Here is a 20,547-nt window from a genome sequence, read left to right as displayed (position 1 = left end):
CCAAGGCAACTTCATCAATTAATTAATTAAAATTGTAAAATGGCATGTCAGGGCAGAAAAATCTGTTGTTGGATCAGTGCGCTGACCAAGTGTTCTCCCCAGGACCTATTTAATGGGCCTTTTTACAGACCACCTGGCTAACAACCTAGATATGTGCTAGTTACATAACATTAATACATATTTGAGTCATTGGGTACTCCAAATAAAAAAGTTAATACTGTAAAACCGTTCATTTAAATGATAAATCTTCATTATTGTCAGCATAACTGCATCAATTACATCAGAGTTTAAATGCTTAATTTGACTACCATGTAGTGTCGTGCACAAGCAGTGTCTGGATCAGTGTGGAATCGCATGCGGGAACGATTCCGCACGAAGTCGCAAACTCGTTGGCATTTCCCCACGTGTGTGTGGCGGCAGTAGGATAATACCCACAATATCGTCTGCCTGCCGCACGAGGTGACAAAAGGGGGCTCCAGGGGGTCTTCACTTGGGAGCATAGGATTGTGACCACGAGACGCTTAGCCAAGTTCTGGCATAGCTTCCATTTACTTGTGTCAGGCTCCTCACTTTCATCTATCCTATCCGACTTCACTTGGTCAACTCTGATTTTAGACCCCAGTGGTATTAGGTCACCAGGCCTATGGAGTCATTTTCACGCCATAAGCCCAGCGGAAAAGGTTTCTACATTTGTTCTCGTGTTTTTCACAACTTTTAACACATTCACGCCCGTATCCGAGTTAATGCCTACAGCGCGTGACCATGCTGTAGACTGTATCCGAGTTAGCCCAGATAAGCACAACCTTGAATTGGAGCCATTCCTACACAGCTGGGATCTATTTTGGTCACAAATATGTGCGAGAGATGCACTTTTTGTTTCTGAAGGTAGCCTAGCGCTGGCCCAACTAGCTGCGTAGTTGGTCTGTGAATGCACAAGCGTGTGTATAATCGCGTTCTGAAGTGTAACCATGGTGTGTAGGGACAATATAAATGATGAAAGTGGTGCAAATTTACGAAGCACAGTTTTTCAGCTCCTTGAAAATCATCTTGGCCCAAGGTATACAGTCTATATGGACAATAATTACAATAGCGTTGGACTCATGAAACAATTACGGGAACAGAAAGCTGCCATATGTGGAACAATATGGTCAAATTGGGGTGTACCAAAAGATCTAAAGGAACACCAGGGAATTCTCAAACGGGGGAAATGACTTTCAGGAGGGATGAGGATGTATTGCTTGTTTCTTGGAGGGACAAAAAGTTATTACTATGGTAGCTACCATCCATTCAGCAGAAATGGTCGAAACAAACAAATCTGGAAAAATACAAATGAAACCCGAGTCTGTGGCCAACTATAATCAACACATGCATGGTGTTGATACTGCAGACTGGTACTTGGCACTATCCTTTCATGAGGAAAACTATAAAGTGGCCAAAAAAGGTTTTTTAAACTTAGTTACAGTACTGCTCCTTTTTTAACGCATTTCAGCTCTTCCAGAACTCAAATCCTCAAAAAAATCTAAAACATTTCTGAATTTCATGCAGACAATAGTTAGGAACTTGCTCCAGGAAAAAAGTGAACCCGACATACAAGTACAGTCACCTCTCTCCAACATCTCAGTTCGATCTACATCATCTCCAAGTTAAAGTCTCGAGATTTTGCCGCTACAAAGGGCACCGGCCAAGGATCCCCAATTTAGGTTAGATGGGAAGAGAAAAGAGCATATTCTCTTGAAGTTTCCACCATCAAACAAAGTCAAGTTCCCCTCAAGAAGGTGCAAAGTGTGCTTCAAAAATAAAATTATTAGTGAAACATGCTATTTTTGTGGAAAGTGTGGTGTTCCCATTCATAAAGAAAGTGTGACATAACCTACCACACCCTACAGAGATACTAGAGGACTTCATTAAGGATTGTGGAAAATTTTGTTTCCATATCTTGTTTAGTTTAGAACTTATTGTGAAGAGAATCCGTTGTTTGCTCAGCCACTAACAGCTGGAATAGCTGGGCCTACCCTTCAAACAGCCAGCTCAGATGATGGGCGTGAATGTGTTAATACTTTCCACAGTTTTCACTGTACCTGCCGATACATGACATAAAATGCCCTTATATCACATTAAAAGGCCAATTAAATATTAGTGTTGACAAGGTGGATTTTCATATTCATGGGTAGAAAAAAAAATAGCAATAATTCAGTAGCCAGCACATTTTCCCCCCACATAAACATTATGAAAACCAAAGGATAAGCTAGAATAAAGCTACATATTGTTTTTAAAATGTGTCCTTAAGTAGTCTAGTTTATCAACTCATAAGAATGGAATAGAAACAATTTATATTTTAAGAGATATAACCCAAACAGTCACTAGTCGCCTTCAAGGCCAGAGTCCTTTGAAATTACACTACATGTGCTTGTTCGATTTCCCACCAAAATACCAACGATCAATATATTTTGTTGCATCAAAGTCTTTCATAGATGGCCAATTCAAAGATATGAGAACACACAAGTTCTTCGCAGCAAGTGTGGTTCGCTGTTTGTGTTTAAAAATATTCATTGTGCTGAATCCTCGCTCACATCATGAGGTCAATACAGGAATTGTTGCCACTATTCTGAGGAGCTTTCCTAAAATCAGAAATCATCCTTTCATAGTCTGCCATTTTTTCAAGTAGATCATTCAGTGGAAGAACTTTTTCTGACTGCTTTGAACTCGTACCACTCTTTCAGTATGTCTTTTACATTTTTCTTAATTTGAAGGTGTTCTGAAAAATGAGTGGTATGAAGCTGTATTTCACTGTTGCCATGATTTTCCAACCGTTTTCCTGATGGCCAGGAATATGTGTAAAAAACACGAGTGGCATTTTGAATATGCTGGTCTTGAAGAAATGTGTCTCAGAAAGTTCATCCCACTTTCTTAAATATGTTCTTTGTCGCTTGTGCAATTCCTATCCGACACACCTAATAACTGTATTCCACTGAAAGCTTCTGAAGGTGTTGTAGTGGAAACAAACTTTTCTTCCAATGGGGTCTTTGTGTTCTGAAGTTTCTGCAATGAATTAATTGCATTATTTACATGCACTTGTATCCCTGAAATACAAGTTGAAGTCTTCTGGATATACTCAGCCATACAAGAAGTGACTTATGACAAATTTGAAGTCTTTGATCTTCTTTAGAAGAACGTTAGCGGTGATTGCTTCTTCACCTTTCCTTTTAGAAATATTCTCTAAATGCACCACTAGGCATTCCCAGTCTTTGACAACTGCATCACAGCATTTTCATCTGTTTGCTACCCATTTAACTTTGTGTTAGTACTGCAATTTAGATTCACATTCCAGCAACTCCAAAAATGTGAATTGTGAATGGGGGAATGTCGATAAAACATACAGACGTGCTAATTTTCTAAAGTAAATGTCGGGAGATATTTCTTTTTGGCATATCTCTACATGTTACGATGTCACTGATGACGTAAGTTTGAAGAATATTTAACACATTATACACATTATGTAATTTCTCTTATTAATTCATTTAGTATTTATAAATACTGAAATACTGCATGTATGTGAGCATTAGTATACAGTGTAATTGCCTTAGGCCTCTTCATAAATTTCTGAACTAGATTTACACTCAAATCAATGGCCTTGTTGAACGGATTTTAAGTTGTTTTTTTTTCTTCCACAATTCCTTTTAGGAAAGCTTTGTTATGGAGTTTTCGTCCTTGTAAATATCAACAACAAAAAAAGTCTCGCAGTCGGCATTGCTATGTGGAAATGATGAAATAAAATACCTAACGTTAGAGATTCTGCCATATTAAGCACACCACCAGTTGATTGCATCAGTCTTGCCAGCGACCATTGAACATCAATTCTTGCCATCTACTTAGAGAACGAGGAAAACCTGCGATTTTCAAAAAAATACAAGAACACTAAATCTGTTCTGTGAGTCAGAAGATAAGTCTCTGCAATCAGGAGGGAGGAAGGACTAAAAATACGGTGTTTCCCAATTAAATCTGGGGAGTTCTTATATAGATTCCCGAGTGTAGAATCTATTTCATCAATGATTTTAAGTTTCACATTTTTCAGCGAGGGTAGAATGGAGAGTTGATGTACAACAGAATGCACATTTACCAAGTTCTCAATTTTTCAGATATTTTTGTTACCAAACCATTACGAACAAATATCATACAGTTTAAATACCTATTCATTTTGTACCCGTGAAGAGTTCTTGAAGCCCTAACTGAAGCAGTTCTGTTGCTGGAGCTTCCATTAGCCATTCCTTGTTGCATCCTTCAATGAAAATACGAAGATATTGTCTCCTTCACCTTATTTTCTTTAAAAAAACGAATGTACAGTATGAGCTCCTCATCAGATTTATATGTTGATCCAGCGAGTATAATACTGACATAGGAACTTCCCTTAATTTCACCTATCAAATCTTCAAAGATCTGAGGCAATGTTTGAAATAAATTCTCTGCATTGTTTATCATTCACATACTTCTCTGAATCAGTAACATTTCAAAATTAGTGTAGGGCCTCTTATTTTTTTTGCAGTATGATAAGATGCTAAGAACAATGCATTTATATGCTGTAACATTAGCATCCATTTTCTGAGTAAAAGGTGCACATTCAGGATTTTTCTTGAAACTTCAGCCTCCTGAAACTTTGAGTGAGGATAGGATTAATGTGTTTTTTGAAGTTCCAAGTTTAAATAGCCTTAAAAATCCAGTTACAACTTTAGAATTTTGGTTGGAAATACCAGGAAGGGTACTGCACAATTCACACTTCAATTCTTCCTTCACAGTGCACCCACGGTAGTAATTCAAGCCACAATTGCTGAAAGTACCATTTGCTGATAACTGAAATTTATATGTATTTTAAATGTTTGACTTATGATTGTCTTTAACACCATAAATTACACACTGGTGTTCCCTTGGACCGGACTTTATCATTCAGACAACATCTTTTGAACTTGTCGAAGAAACTGAAAACCCGAAACAATATTATTCAGAAGCTAACTGGTACTACTTGGGGATCTACTGCAAACATCCTACGCTCTTCAGCCTCTGCTGCTGACTACTGTGCTCCAGTGTGGATTAATAGTCCATATACAAAGTATAATGACCCACAATTGAATACCAGCATGCGTCGTATCTGGCACCATCAGATCAACTCCAGTTCACTGGCTCCCACTGTTGTCAGGAATAATGCCACCTGACTTACGAAGATCCAGAGCTCTTGTTCGAGAGTACAACAAGATCTGCAAGAATCCTCTGCTACCTGTTCTAAATGACATACCAGCTCTTAGTCTCAAAAGACTGAAATCACGACATCCACCCCTTTGTGATGCTGCTCTGAAGACGTCCACCAACTTCAATGCTTTGGAGGAGTGGAAAAGCCGCTGGAATAACTCTCCCGACGTGCCCCTGCATAACATCTTCAGAGGGGAAAATATTGTAAATGGATCCCAACTGCCACGTGCGACTCGGTCAACACTGAACAGGATCAGGACAGGTCATGGAAGGTGCAGGGATTCTCTCTACAAGTGGAACTTTGTACCATCTCCAGAATGTGACTGAGGAGCCCCTCGCCAGACTATTCCCCCACACTGTAAGCGAGTGTCAACTACGGGCTTATCCAGGTAGTTTGGAAGACTTGCTATCTCCAACAGTGGAAGCACTACAGTGGATTGATAAGCTGGACATTCAGATATAAGAGATAACACTAATGCCTGAAGTGAATCAATGTTTTTTGTTATTGTGTATATATTGTATATTATGTATATAATTTCCTTGCCATACGCTAATAATAATATTAATAATAACACACTGGTCATTGTCGTCATGAACTCTGCAAACGGCACATCCATGAAGTGTTTTCTCACATTCACTCGCTTCTGTATCACATTGTGTTACCTTTAAGGACCTATTTATGAGAAGAAATCTGAGAGATTACACTGTTTCTTTTACTCGCATCAGTCAATTTGTGCGGCTTTGTTAGTTTTATTTTGCCAATATGTTCTAAAGTATAACACAGAAACGTAAAACATATAATAGACTACAATAAATCATCAGCATTAAATGTGTCAGTGGGCTTCGATGTCTGATGCAACGTTGCCAATTTTGCAAAACTGCAAAGGAATAAAAAAGACCGCATTTCTAAAGTGCAAACCGCTTAATACAAAGATGGTGTAATTAAATTAAATCAGTAAATAATGTTCAGTGAATATATAAGAACTGATAAACACGTCATTCCGTATGTTTTAAATGCAAAGAATTAACTCCACGGGAATTTATCAGCAGTGCTTTGGCGGTAATAGTTTAGGAACAACTAGTCACTACTGTTCTAGCACCTGACATTCAGGAGATGTCATCGGCTAAATTCCTGCATCATCGTCGTGGCAGGATACAGTGGAACCACTATCTCCAATATCACATTGGAGGCTACATTTTATTTACAGCTATCGAAATGTCGAGGTACAGAAAATACTGTTTTGAGCATGAATAGCACCCAACTGAATCATGTGTCTACAAGCTTATACTGAATACATTTTTTAAACCGTTTTTAAAAATATACAAACTGACTATTTTACAGCTTCCTTTATAATTATAGCCCTTTTTATAGTAACATTTTTTAGAAGACAGGATAAAGTACATACAGTAGTGTAATGAGAAACATCTTGGTAAACACTTTAGAAAAAACCTGTTAAGTCTCTACTATTTGTTACTGTTAAACTTTCCTCCCTTCATGTTAATACCACGCAGCCAAGATTCATAAATGGAGCTTGTCACCCGCGACTTTGGGGATTGCTTTCGTTCGTGACCGGTAATTAATTCATATTATAATAACAGTAAGTTATTTATTAAATTGACCACCTAATCAATATAATAAGTCATTGTCTTGGATGATTTACATTGATCTATTAACTAAAAATGGTACATGTTTCACCTAGTATGAAGGCATCATCAGCCATTATCTTAACCTCGGAATAAAAATAAGCACTTGATTAACATAAAATAAGATGATATTAATTTTTAAAAGTCTTGAAGAGACAAACTATAATTAACTTTAAAAATAACAATGTTGGTTTAAAAAAATTATTACAATGCGTAGAGTTTTTTTAACCAACATTGTTATTTTTAATGTTAATTTTAGTTTTAGTCTCTTCAAGACCTTTCTAAATTAATTTCATCTTATTATATGTTCATCAAGTGCTTATTTTTATTCCGAGGTTAAGATAATGGCTGATGATGCCTTCATACTAGGCGAAACATGTACCATTTTAAAAGTTAATAGATCAATGTAAATCATTTAAGACAATGACTTATTGTAGTGATTAGGTGGTCAATTTAATAAAAACTTACTGTTATTCTAATCAAATATCATCAATATGGATCAAAAATGATATTTATTACATGTAATAAATTAATTCGCACGCGAGAAACAGCAAGGCTTCGCCTATTTTCCAATCATTAGAAGTTTTAGTTTAAACATTTCTTACTTGTTAACTGTTCCTCACAAACCACGAATGGTGTACTGCACAGTTAATGTTGTACAAAATTCAAGTTGGAGTATTTTTTCCTTCAAGGGAGAAAAGGTTTACTTCCAGAAATCGAGAAATTTGTGAAACCAAATTTCGAGTAATAGATAAAATACACGTGAACAATAGGACAAATGGTCGTGAATAAGTTACTTCGAGATACAAAAAATTCTAGTAACGGAGGTTCAAGATTTTCGACTGGATATAGCCACACCCTCCCTCTGCTTGAGCTTTTCAGAACTAAGGATTTTCACTTTCCCAAGCTCAGTGTATTGTGAAGAGAATTATAGGCTCGGTGATAAAATTGAATGCTCACCATGCTACTGCATGCCCAGTTTATAATCCGCTCTAATGCTACTTCCTACACATGCATTATGTAAATATTCAGGTGCCCGGTATTTTTCGACCCGAGTTCATATTTAAATGACCTTTTAATGTGAAATATTGTTTGTCAATACAGATCAGTTTACTACTGACCACTATGGGTAAGATTATCAATTACATTGCCCTCATATTGGAAAAAAATCGTATCTAGCTTTTCCATATCCCTGTTGGATAAATTTTACTTGTATATTCAGTAGTATGTTTTGTTGCTTCACAAGTTCTTATTCCCTGTCTCCTGCAGAAACGTCTTAACAAGGTGCAACTATATAGGAAACTTACCCTAAAAGAATCTTCAGTTGAAAACAGGTAAATAAGCCATAAATGAACTATTTTTTCACCCACCCATGCTCCTGACAAATCTGGGTATCAGAAATAAGATATAGTCTGAGGAGAACTGGAATTGATGAAAAGAGAGGCCACCTATATTAACATGTACATTTTGTCCATGTCCTATTTGCATTTCTCCCTCTTCTAATGCTGACCTGTCATTCTGTTTGTCTTGTAATGTTCCTTTTAACATCCTTTCTACATACAACTTGTTTGTTTCCATTACCTCTTGAGAAGTTACTACATAATCACATTAAAACAATCCACATTAGAATGTGGTTTCATTAGACATGATTTATCTTCTTTTAATGGAACCAGCCCACTGCAGGAAAATAATATTTTCCAGGTAAATAATTCTACTACCATTAAAAGCACTTACTTCTTTCTCCTCTAAGCATTCTCTTAGAGTTTTAACACTGCTTAGAAGTGTGGCCATCTCATTTTTCTGAGTTTCTATTTGTCTCAGCATATCATAATAGTTTTCTTCAGCCACATAAATACCATTTTGTTCTCTGCTTGCAATTAAATCTTTTCTCAGCCTTTCAATCTCTTCTGTGTATTCCTGTAAGCAAATATAAAATGTTGTGCAATATCCACATTATTATGACTTATCTAATTCAGAATCATCTAAAACACAGCACTACAATGATACCAACAACAATGCTTGCCCTATCCTACCATTTATATCTTCAGTTTTGTTTAATGTCTGAATCAATTCTAGAGTCTGCAATTGGAAGATGTTGAACAAGGTGATCCCATCTCTCCAGATGTTCTCAGCTATCCTGAAATGGACATTTCAAAGCTGAACTGGGAAGACAAAGAGAATTCAAATGAATGGCAAAGACTTTAACAACCAGAGATTGGAAAAGAACTTTGCACTGTTTGCTAATGATTTTGAAGAACTCTAATCCTTAGTTAAAGACCCTGTCTCAATGTCAGGCTATGAGCCTGAACATAAGTCTTTCCAAAACCAAGGTGAAGTTCAATAAATATGGTCAACTTCATAGGTAATGAGGCAAATCAAAAACCCACTGCTAGAAAGACTAAAGAAGACATGTAGCTTGCCTCTTTGTAAATCTGAAGGGAGATGCAAAATTCTGAACCTTTGCTTTCAAGGCATACTAGGCTGGCATGAATTTGGTAGGCAGTCTGCAATCTTCAGATTAAACATGCTTGTAAATGAGAAAAGAGCTTTCGATCAGTGCATTCTCCATGTTTTGTGGTAGTTGTGAAACCTGGAGACTAAATTCACTTACGAAAGGAAAACTCAACATAGCCCGAAGAGATAGCGAGAGGCTAATTATGGTTTTACATGGAAAGATAGGAAGTACACAGATGATGTCAGATCAGTCACAATGGTTAATGACGTCCAGCAGAGAACAGCTACTTTGAAATGGTAATGAATCTGTCATGACAGACAAGAGATGGACAAAACTAATACTACAGTGCCAAGATCCAGAACCCAAGGGACGTACGAGATAAACATGTTCGGAAGATCACTAGTGTTAACTGGCAGAGAACTGTCCAAAATCATTCCACCCGGAGAATACTACTTGGGCTTATGAATTAAGACGCCACAAAAGGTTTTTTTTCTCTATATGTTTAACATCACACCAACACATTGAAGGTTTTGGGAGATGGAAGAGAAAGGAATAGGACTGGGAAGGCAGCAGCTGTGGCTTAAGGTACAGCCCCAGCATGTGCCTAATCTGAAAATGACCTCACAAAAAGTTCACAATAATGCTTAAAGGAACAATGTTATTTTTAAATGTCCTGAAATTATGACTGTAACAATGAGCCCTCTCCCAAAGTCGCACGACAAAGTGAACTTCTGCAATTTTGAGTTGCTGCAGAATTATAAAAGGTTTTTAATAACACAAGACTACTAACCACAAAGCATGTAATGATTAAACTGTCATCTGTTAGTTTCTGGATGTCATAGTTAAAGAGAGAAAATACACTCCTAGGTATTTTAAGAGAGAGTATTCATTAAGTTTTTATATTTATATATTTCTTGAATGTAACAAAAATATACTGTACTAAAAATTTAGCATATCACTACCAATGAGTAATGAAAGTTACCTTGATCAAAGCTTTCTTGGCCATTTTCTGGTTAATTTCGGGCTTATTCTGGATATTCTTTGCTCTATGCGCATATTCCAGAGTGTTCAGGGTTTCTTCCATATTGGAGAAATGCGGAGAAACAGTAGCTATGATTGACGTCTTTGTCCGGCCACCAAGCGACTCTTGCAATAACCTGGTGAGTTTCGATTCTCTATATGGAACATGGGGGGCTCGTTCCACCAGAGATGTAATCACACGGCCTAATGTTAAAAGGGATTGATTAATGTTGCCAGCTTCGCGGGCTCTCTTCTCTGTGGCCCCCGATCGCCCGATGTTCTCGCTTCCTGCTAGATCCACGAGGTTCAATTTACCCAATTTTATTAGCTCATCGCCTTCCACAGAGTTCTCCTTAATATGGACCGTGATGGTGAAGACTGTGTGTGACCGGCTGAAAAAATAAAATATTTTCAGAAATGTACTGATTACAAAATTTTGAAATAAGAAATATCTTAAACAGAAACATACATTTATTAAAAATGGGATAGTGACACATGCAACACTTAAGTATGAAAATAGCCTCTACCCTACAATTCTAATGTGGATTGTCAGTAATAAAAAATAATGAAAAAAATTTATATCAGTTTTAAGTTTTAGTTTATTTACAACAGTCATAAGATCAATACTTTCTTATATGGGGTACATACTACACAGAATTAGATTGTCCGTTTTTTTCTTTAACACAAAAAGGACTTGAAATGCAAAAATTTGTTTCAAAGCATTTCCAATAAAATTACAGAGAAAATGTCCATTCAAGGCGATAGTCTGGCAGAAAAAGGAAACTGCTCCCCTAATTCATCAAAAGGTCACAAAATTTTAACATATAATTTGTGAATATCATTAAACATGGATACAGACTCACAACTCAATTGATCCATCAGTTTGAGAATACAAAAAATTGTTTTTTAAAATAATTTTTCAAAATCGCACCGCTGTTCAATTTTCCCCGCCACATTTCTTTAATAGCCTTACACAACCGGTTCAACGTTTGACAATATGACGCCAAGTTGATTGCCGTGCCTATCGGCATAAATTCACCCTCCATGTCAAACAACACTTTAACCATTTCCTTTCCTGCTGAAGGTTGAACTTTGGCCTTCTTTCATGGTGGAGATGTGTGCACCCATTCCATCGCTGTTCTTTGCTTCGGGGGTGAAGTGGTGGACCCACGTTTCATAACGATTCGCCGCAGAAACTTGTTGCCTTCCACAGAATACCGTTGCAAAAATGCCAATGACAACTGGAAAATTTTGTAAACAGCTTAACCACTTTCGAAGCAAAGTACCTTGAAACTGAATTTAATGTCAATGAAGCATCATGTATAGGGTGAATTAGATTAGATATTAGACATTAGACACTCTGATTAATGTATTTTCATAGTTTCATTCCGTGTAAGTGTGGCACTAATTATTGTACCTTCTACTTTAAATGGGTCTATAGATAACCCACTTTACTATTCTTACTGGATCGATATTTATTCTTTATTTGAAAAATATTCCAATTAACGTAAATATACTTGTTATCTAAGGTTCTTTGGCTGTAATTTTCCCCTAAAATATCCTTGCCATTTGCCCTATTCGGATTCTAATTTCTTAGGATCTGCCAGGAAGTATTTTTCAATGCACTTCATTTTGGTAACCTAGTTTCTCTTATCACTTTCCTTGGATACTGATGTATGTAGGCTTCGTTCATGTTTTGCGTATTGTATCATACTAATGTTAAACACTGTAACACCTCAAAGGTGTAAAGAACGATACTTTAAAAAAAATTATGAAGACACATTCCATTCCAAGTACCATTTTAGTACCAGTACATTTAGGGCCATTTCGCCCAAATCGTGTTAAACCAGGTATAAATTAAACCTGTTTAATTTTAATACCTAGTTTAAACCTGTGTAGCCGGCCCCGTGGTGTAGGGGTAGCGTGCCTGCCTCTTACCCAGAGGCCCCGGGTTCGATTCCCGGCCAGGTCAGGGATTTTTACCTGGACCTTAGGGGTGGTTCAAGGTCCACTCAGCCTACATGATTACAATTGAGGAGCTATCTGACAGCGAAATAGCCGCCCCGGTCTGGAAAGCCAGGAATAACAGCCGAGAGGATTCGTCGTGATGACCACACGACACCTTGTGATCTGCAGGTCTTCCAGCCGAACAGCGGTTGCCAGGTAGGCCAAGGCCCTTCAAGGGCTGCAGTGCTATGGGGTTTGGTTTAAACCTGCACCTATTTTCTCCACCAATTTCTGACACTATTTTACTTTAAACGACAGCTCGCTCGTTTAAACTAATGATGTTAAGTCTGCGCTAGCATTGGCTGCACTGACAGAATTGTCGAAGGCACGGTTGATTGGAATTGGTCAATCAGAGCCAAGTAATTAAACAACAGACATTTTTGTATTGGTATCAGCACTTTGTGGCGAATTAATGCTATCGTATGTAGTGAATAAAGTAGAAATTCAGCAGTATATTAGCTCTACTGATAAATAGTTTATATTAGTGTGAAGTGTTGTGTCGCATAATTTTATGCATTGTTGTCTACAATTTCTTGGAGAGCACTTATTTCTTATTATTCTCTAACATGCTTTACTATAAATAAGTACCGTTGGCCTAATATGTGTTTTTTGATGTCTGTATTTTCTTACGGAACACAGGGGAACGTTGAAACATTAAAAGCCTGGTCTTATCAATACTCCGTTCCTCAGAAAATCAACATTTATTTGAATTTCAAGTAAACAAATTCCAAGCAGGCTCGAGATTAATCTACTGAAATCCATAGCCCTCGGCCGGGATCAACCTCGCAAACCTCGGGTCCAGCAAACAGACCAGTTAGGATGTATCATTTGGAGATGTATTACTTACATACTCGTTTATAACATAACCTAGTTCGTGGTGTGTAGTAATGTATGCAAATACTCTTCTTCATGTAGCATTAATATTTATATTACTGGTATGCTGGCAATAGTTAGGATGAAACATTCTTAACTATAATTTATTTTATTACTACTTTACTACGAAGCATAAAACACTTATTTTTATGATCCCATAAATATTTATTGAAGTACAATATATATGATAGCATGAAGGGGGCGCTGAACTGAGTGGCTCAGATGGTCGGGGCGCTGGCCTTCTGAACCCAACTTGATAGTTGGGATCGCGGCTGAGTCTGGTGGTATTTGAATGTGCTCAAATACGTCAGCTTTGTGTCAGCAGATTTACCAGCACCTAAAAGAACTTGTGCGGGACAAGATCCCAACATCTCGGCGCCTCCGAAAGCGGTCAAAATTAGTTAGTGGGACGTAGAAACAGTAATTATTATTATTATTATTATTATTATATTATTATTATTATTATTATTATTATTAGGAACGGGGAGGGTAAACCCCGGTGTCGACATAGCCTACTGCTATCCGAATAGCACCAAGGGTGAGGGATAGACTTGACAAGTGTTCGTGGGCGCCCTGTTCCACAACAGACCCTCCATGACCTCTAACAGGCTCTCATTGAAGAATGGGACCTGATACTGCAACAGGACCTCTGTCTGCCACATAGGTGCCCAGCTGTGATAAATGCTACTGGAGGACATAGGCCATACTGAAGCTCTCCAACTGTGTTAAAAATCCACTCCGGAAGACTTTTCACATTGTTTTTGCCCCTATTAGGACATTTCTGTTCGTGTTCTGAAAATGAACGTAAATCCATTGCTGTTTTTTCGTATACTTCAGTGGTAATGAATAAAGGTTTAGTTGGTCATATACCTGGGCGCAAGAGGGGTGGGTTTTTTTTTTTGCTAGTGGCTTTACGTTGCACCAATACAGATAGGAAGTGCGACTTGTGCTGCAAGAAATATATATTTGACCTAATTCACGTAAATTCTTTATCATTTAAAATGGTATTAAATGTTAGTGACGAAATTTGTGCTATACCCTGTACTGCACGTGTCGACTTTTCTGGGACTTGCACAAGATTCGAGATGTTTCCTAACGAGGCTTTTCTTCTACAGGTTGACATCGGTGGCATCCGGCAACAGCCTTATGTAGTCGCAGCAATCAGGAGAGGTAATGCCAGTGTTACATGTATTAAAAAACTGAAGAAATGGACACTCAGTTGCACACATACGGAAAGCAGGAATAAACAATGCTGCACAAAATGAACTCAGAAGTGAGACTTTCATAACCAATTTAATAAACCATACCATAATGGCTTCTTGTTCAAAGATAGTCTCCCCAGAACATAATCAACACACTACTTTTACCATGTCCAAATAAAATACCAGACAACTTTTAGAAATCAAGAATAAGAAGGATTTTGATTCTTGTATTTTATCATGTATATTGTGCCACAGTCACGATGAAAAGAGGCCTACAGTAACAAGGCAAATTGACCATTAGATATAAAATCTTAAAACACAAAACTGGTTACAAGAAAAAATGTAACACAGAATGAAATGCATAATAGTTTCCTTTGTTAGACTGTAACACGAATGGAAATTCAGTATTATAGGCATCTCTGAACACTTGGAGATAATGTTAGTTGTGTTTTGTGGCCACAGTGCTAAGAGAAAATACCAGAAACTGTCACCCAACTACTTTCAGAAATACATTCAACTGATTCAAATTATGAGCTAAGGATGAACAAAAATGCATTGAAATACACAGAACTACCACATACAAAAGAGATCAATATGTCTTGTACATTGACAGCGGGAAAAGCACAGAACCGCAAGACAAAAAGCACGTGGCCTACAACTACAACAAAACAACGCACAACACACAAAAAAGAAACTCCATCTTTCATCTCGCTTGTAGGATGATTGCCGTCCCGAATTCCCAGCTGTAAAACACACACGATGCTGTAGGGTGTGGGAAACGTGATACACGAAGGCAATGCATGATACACTTGCCAAATAAACACACTTGAAAATGAGGTTGCGTAAATTAGACAACCACACAATTCATCCTAGGGGAAGAGTATTGACCATACTCGAGGTTAAATGGGTCAAAATTAGGAAGTAAAAATAAATAAAAAAATAGGAAGACTTGTTAAACTGAACGTTTCCTGGTAAATCAGAAGGGTTGGCAGGTATGAAATAAGCATAACAGTTTGTAGACAACACCACGTGGCTCTTGTGCTTGGAAGTAGCCCAGTGATCCTACAATCAACGTGGAGAATGCGGATGGATACACGATGTTCTTTGTTTATATCAGTTCCGGTTCTATCAATAATGGCAGAATAGTGCCTATGTTCAATATCCTTAGTTCCTATTTGCCTGCATATTTCAAAATTTTCTGTGTGTTATTCACCAACTCAAAAATTCCAGATTACAACTGGTACATATTAAAAATTAAATGACACTTGGGTGGAGCGGTTATTGCTTATCGCTGAGAATAGGTAGACTGAATAGTTATTACACAAACACATTAGTGACAGGCCACGACGAATATGAGAGAATTTGAAAGCGAATGCTACAACTGCCCAAGGAATAGAGCAAGTAAAGAATAGAATGGGTGATGATCATTAAGGAGCCACCAAAGTTAGAGCGAAAGGAACCACTGAATCACTAACCAAGGACAAACCCACCAAGCAGTGCCCGGCGGCAGACCCAGACGGCAGACGCTGCACGAAAAAAGTAACAGTTCATGGCATGAACGAGTTCAATCAGATTTGTAACTTGTAATTACGAAGTTAGATTGGCTTCTACACAGACAACCTGGGTTTGCCTGTTTGGTAAAAAGTAATTAGTGACTCAAAACAATTTTGTGACTGGAGGTTAACTCAAATTGAAATCATATTACTAAGCAACAATCTGGGCATAAATGTAATTTTATCTTATTTTTGAAAATAAACTGTTTAACTTATTAGAGTCTGAAGTGGGGTTTTATGTACAATTCGAAACGTTTTGTAATTCTGAAACAAACATGTGAAACAGTTTCGCGTGTGTAAGACTCAAACCTTTGATAAAAGGAACATAACCAGCACAAGTTATCACACTATATGTTTCTATTCGTCCTGCTGTTATGTTAACAGAAAAAGACTGCAATAAGCAATTACATCATTAAGTTCCAATGTCCACATTATTCTGAAGAACTTGTACATACAAAATTCAACATTATATACAGCAGAATGAATTTGTGACAGTCTGAGGTATAGCACTACAGTAAAACCTCATTAATTGAAAGTCGTTGGGACGCAAAAATCTGACTTTGAATTACATGATTTCGAATTAACCGCCGCTACCTCAAAGTTCAGAAATGCCAACCCCTGCTGCATTACAAAATATTCTATGATCCATTATAGCACGCAATCACCTTCATTCACAGTTAAACCTTTCAAATGCCGTGGGGAAAAAATTCCTAGATGTATCCAACAAGGTGCAATTATTGAAATAATGCTCTTGGATAACGCCATACACTTCGAAACGTAACCTCACACCCGGGAAAAATAAAACACGATTCAAAGAGAAGGAGTATGGTAATTTACTGTATATGCATGACGCAAGTTAAGCAAATAGGTTATAACCTAACTAATTTAAGTGCAGTAAGAAAGCATTTGTACAGGGGAGCCAACAAGGCTGTCGAAATTGTGAACACATTACACCAACAAAACAAACTTTAAAAACCCCAGACATATATTTAAAACAAATATCAAGAATAATAGATTACTTTGTATAGTACCTGAATAGTTCACAAATGTTTAATGGTCCAGTAGGGCTCTTTTGCCCCCCACCCACACATTAGGCTTGTTGCCTTTAAAAGAAAGAATGTACGAGAGGTTGCTTCATCTTTTTTTTTTTATTTATAAACACTACCTACGAACTGCTCCATATAGGCCGTAGCCTTATTTGTAGTGTTGTCAGCATCATTTGCACTTATCACTGTGTGACATACCCACTTTGCCCACAGATGTATGACAAATTTATAACGTGGCGGGTCACTTTAATATTAAAATAAATAAATGATATGTCATTGTTTCTCCAGAAACAGTATCCCAAGGGCGCCAGTCTTCAAGCTTATGGCTTAAACAAAATTAGATAATTAATAATAATAATAATAATAATAATAATAATAATAATAATAATAATAAATAAAAATATGTAATGAGACTCAAAAAACTCCCAGGGGTGGGGTGAACGGAACACAAATCATTAAGTACATTAACTTGGAATTTAAGGATCATTAATAATCATTTCATAAAATACAAATTAAAACAGCTATTTATTAAGATGAAAAACGTGACGTAACGGCGTATTAACGAAATCTGAACTTACGGAAGCAAAAGAAAAAGTGAATGAAATTAACTCTAAGATGAACTGTTGCGCGAAGACTTGCAGTAACTTATGCCATAAGCTCACCAAATGTAGACTCTGTTGTCTTGAAGCTGAAGATGGGTGGATCTCGTACAGGCTGCCTCATCTGTTGTTGGATTCCAGTCCTACATCCACATTTCCTGTCTTTAACACTTCCTATTGTACTCCTTACATAAAGTCGTAATGAGTCCTAATTTTAAGTGCAAAACCACCATGGGTTATGTTCATGGAGAGAATAATTCGTATTCCGTATTACGGAACAGTAGCGTAGCTAAATTCATAATAAAAGCTCTCCTCCCCTATACCAGTCAGAACCGGTCTCCCGTTGACTACCTCTCGTCATTGAGGTAACAAGTCCCAATGAGAGTAACTTTTGAGTAGAATATACTCAGATGCGAAGTGAACTAAGTTAAAATCTTCTCCGATGTGTAGACGTAGAATCGTAGTAAGAGTATCTTCCAAGCGTGAGAATCAGAATCAGAATCTGAATAAGAATGTGAGTCTGAATGAGAGACTTAATGTCCTCTCCAGCCCTTGTCGGTGGTATATATTGGTTCAAAAGTCTCCTTCCATCATCCATATCACATGGTCCAGTAAGATTCGAGGTCTCATCCCTTCTCCGATGTACAGCTGTGAATCCATCACGTTGCTTCATTACGTTCATTCGCATAGGCTGAACTTTCCCGCTGAAATAAAGCGTCCCCAAGCATAGTTGGGAAAGTGGGTGTTAATAATGTATCAACTGTCTCTTCATGATGTGGAGAGGGTAATATCTCTCGTAACCTCGATGACGTACTTTTCCTGGAACTGGGCTGAAATTAGCCTGCTGACTCTGGTCACCTCACAACGGCTATTGGAAAATTTACTGCAAGTTATAAATATGCGTGATGTTGAAATACTTTACCCAATAATTTGTTCGTTCAGAATACGTTATAGCCGCGATACAAAGAAATGAAATGATGATTGAAATGGATGATAAAGGCCCTATATATATATATATATATATATATATATATATACACATTAATTTAAAATGACCTATCAGTGATTAAATATATACATCTTATCAATTAAATATATAGTTCAATAATTAAAAACATTCAGTGATGTCCCAAACATCACAACTGAATCCAACACGGCTAGAGCGGCAAGTACATCATTCCTTGACAGAATAGTTGCCTCCTGCGCCGTATTAAACATCAGCTGTAGCTGCATCTCCCTCTGGCGTCACGTGACCACAGTTGATCATTACGGTGGGACCCCGCTCTTCTGAAGTAGTCTCCGCATGGTCTGTGGCAATGTATTCGGAGAAAGTCATACCGACATCGGACTTTTGCCGTAACTCATAACATTCATCTTCATTGTCGTCTTCATTTAACAAACCAAAACCACACTTGACGAAGCAGTCCCAGGCAACGGTCACACACTGCATTGCATCAGTCACGTTCCACTTGCGTATTTCTCCCACCAGAATATTTCTAGCAACTTCCCGGAGAAAATAACGCACCAGTCTCTTTCTGTAGGCACGTTTCACAGATGAAATTATGCCTTGGTCTAGGGGCTGCAAGTAGCTCGTAGTGTTGGCCAGCAGAAAAAGAAGACTCATGTTTTAAAATTAAATTACGTTTGTGTGCAGTGCACTGATCCAGCAACAGAAGTATTTTCCTGTCCTGGCATGCCATTTTGTGCTCAAGGCATACCAGCCACTCCTCAAAAATTTGGCCCGTCATCCACAAAGTCTTAGACGACTTACATTTGCACGGTAAGTGCCTGACGCCCTTTTAAACATCATGGCTTCTCGAACTTTCCTATGACGAGGGGAGGAAGTGTCTCGCTTCCGTCCTTGTAAGATTTCCCGCCATGGCACTTCTCTCCCTTAAAACCATAAGTCCGTTTGGGCTCAGCATTAAAAAACAATGCAGTCCCATCGGCAATGAAGATACTGTTCGGTGCATGCGAACTGATTATGTGAGCCACGCATTCTCGCAAACTGTCTGCATCGCTAGTGTTCACAGATTCGGCTTCTCCACACACTGCCTGCCACACGATATTGTGCCGTTACTTAAAACGCTGAATCCATCCGTTTGAACACTGAAACTGAAGACCTATCTTTGGCGTCGGTTCATTCGCCTTCCCTTAATACTGTCGCCATCAACAGGGATATTGTTTGCCTGAACATGCCGAAACCACTATCAATTGTACTTCCGAATCAAGTGTTGACCTCCACGAATGCACATTCGCTTTACTGTATTTACACCCTGCATGCCCTGAGCTTCTATGCTCTCACGATTTTTTTAAAACATTGAAAGCGTGGACACAGGAATTCCAAAGTCTTTAGATATTTCAGTTTTCGTTTTTTGTCCTTTGTCGACCTCCCTTATAATTTTTCACTTTCTCTCCGAGTCTCTTTGAAGAATGCTGACGTTTAGCCATCTCGCAACACAAAAAAAGGAACACACGTGCCCTAAACTAACATACCATAACAATAAACTAAAACACAGTATTATTAAAATATAACAACCTCGAAGTTTATAACTGCACACTAAAACTTTAAGTAAAATAAGTAACTAGAAGAATACAAAATAACTGATTTCACTAGAACTTGGCAACTCTGAAGTATGCTGTAGACACACCAAACTCAAGCGAAAGTGCAGAAAGATACATGTTCCGGAAGACGCGTTCGTGACGCGGAGGATTATTCATTCATATTACGCCCTAAAATATTTTTAACAAACTGAACGACAATTTCGAATTAAATATCTGAATGTCAATACTGGGACCGACGTTCTTCGAATTGCGAATTATCCGTATTTCGAATTAAACAATGTAAATAACATGCAAAACCGTACCTCGTGTTTTGGGGAACGAGAGATTCTTCGAATTAGGCGGCAT

General features: G+C 37.8%; 2 protein-coding genes across 6 annotated transcripts in view; one reads left to right on the top strand and one right to left on the bottom strand.

Moving 5' to 3' along the window:
- Positions 1–20,547, top strand: part of LOC136871967 (alpha-crystallin B chain) — a 178,312-nt gene that overhangs the window by 34,871 nt on the left and 122,894 nt on the right. The gene's annotated exons all lie outside the window — the stretch shown is intronic.
- The window catches only part of LOC137496951 (kinesin-like protein Klp61F), a 298,626-nt gene that overhangs the window by 185,541 nt on the left and 92,538 nt on the right, over positions 1–20,547 (bottom strand). For all 5 annotated transcript variants that reach the window (XM_068225129.1, XM_068225130.1, XM_068225131.1 and 2 more), the window contains 2 exons: positions 10,320–10,749; positions 8,617–8,799 (listed from right to left, as the gene is read on the bottom strand). In XM_068225129.1, the coding sequence (XP_068081230.1) occupies positions 8,617–8,799; positions 10,320–10,749 (613 nt within the window). The remainder of the gene's footprint in view (positions 1–8,616; positions 8,800–10,319; positions 10,750–20,547) is intronic.

Source organism: Anabrus simplex, chromosome 1 (genome assembly GCF_040414725.1).
Source record: "Anabrus simplex isolate iqAnaSimp1 chromosome 1, ASM4041472v1, whole genome shotgun sequence".
NCBI classification, from domain to species: Eukaryota; Metazoa; Arthropoda; class Insecta; order Orthoptera; family Tettigoniidae; genus Anabrus; species Anabrus simplex.
Note: the sequence above shows the minus strand (reverse complement) of the source record. Positions and strands in the feature narration are given on the sequence as shown.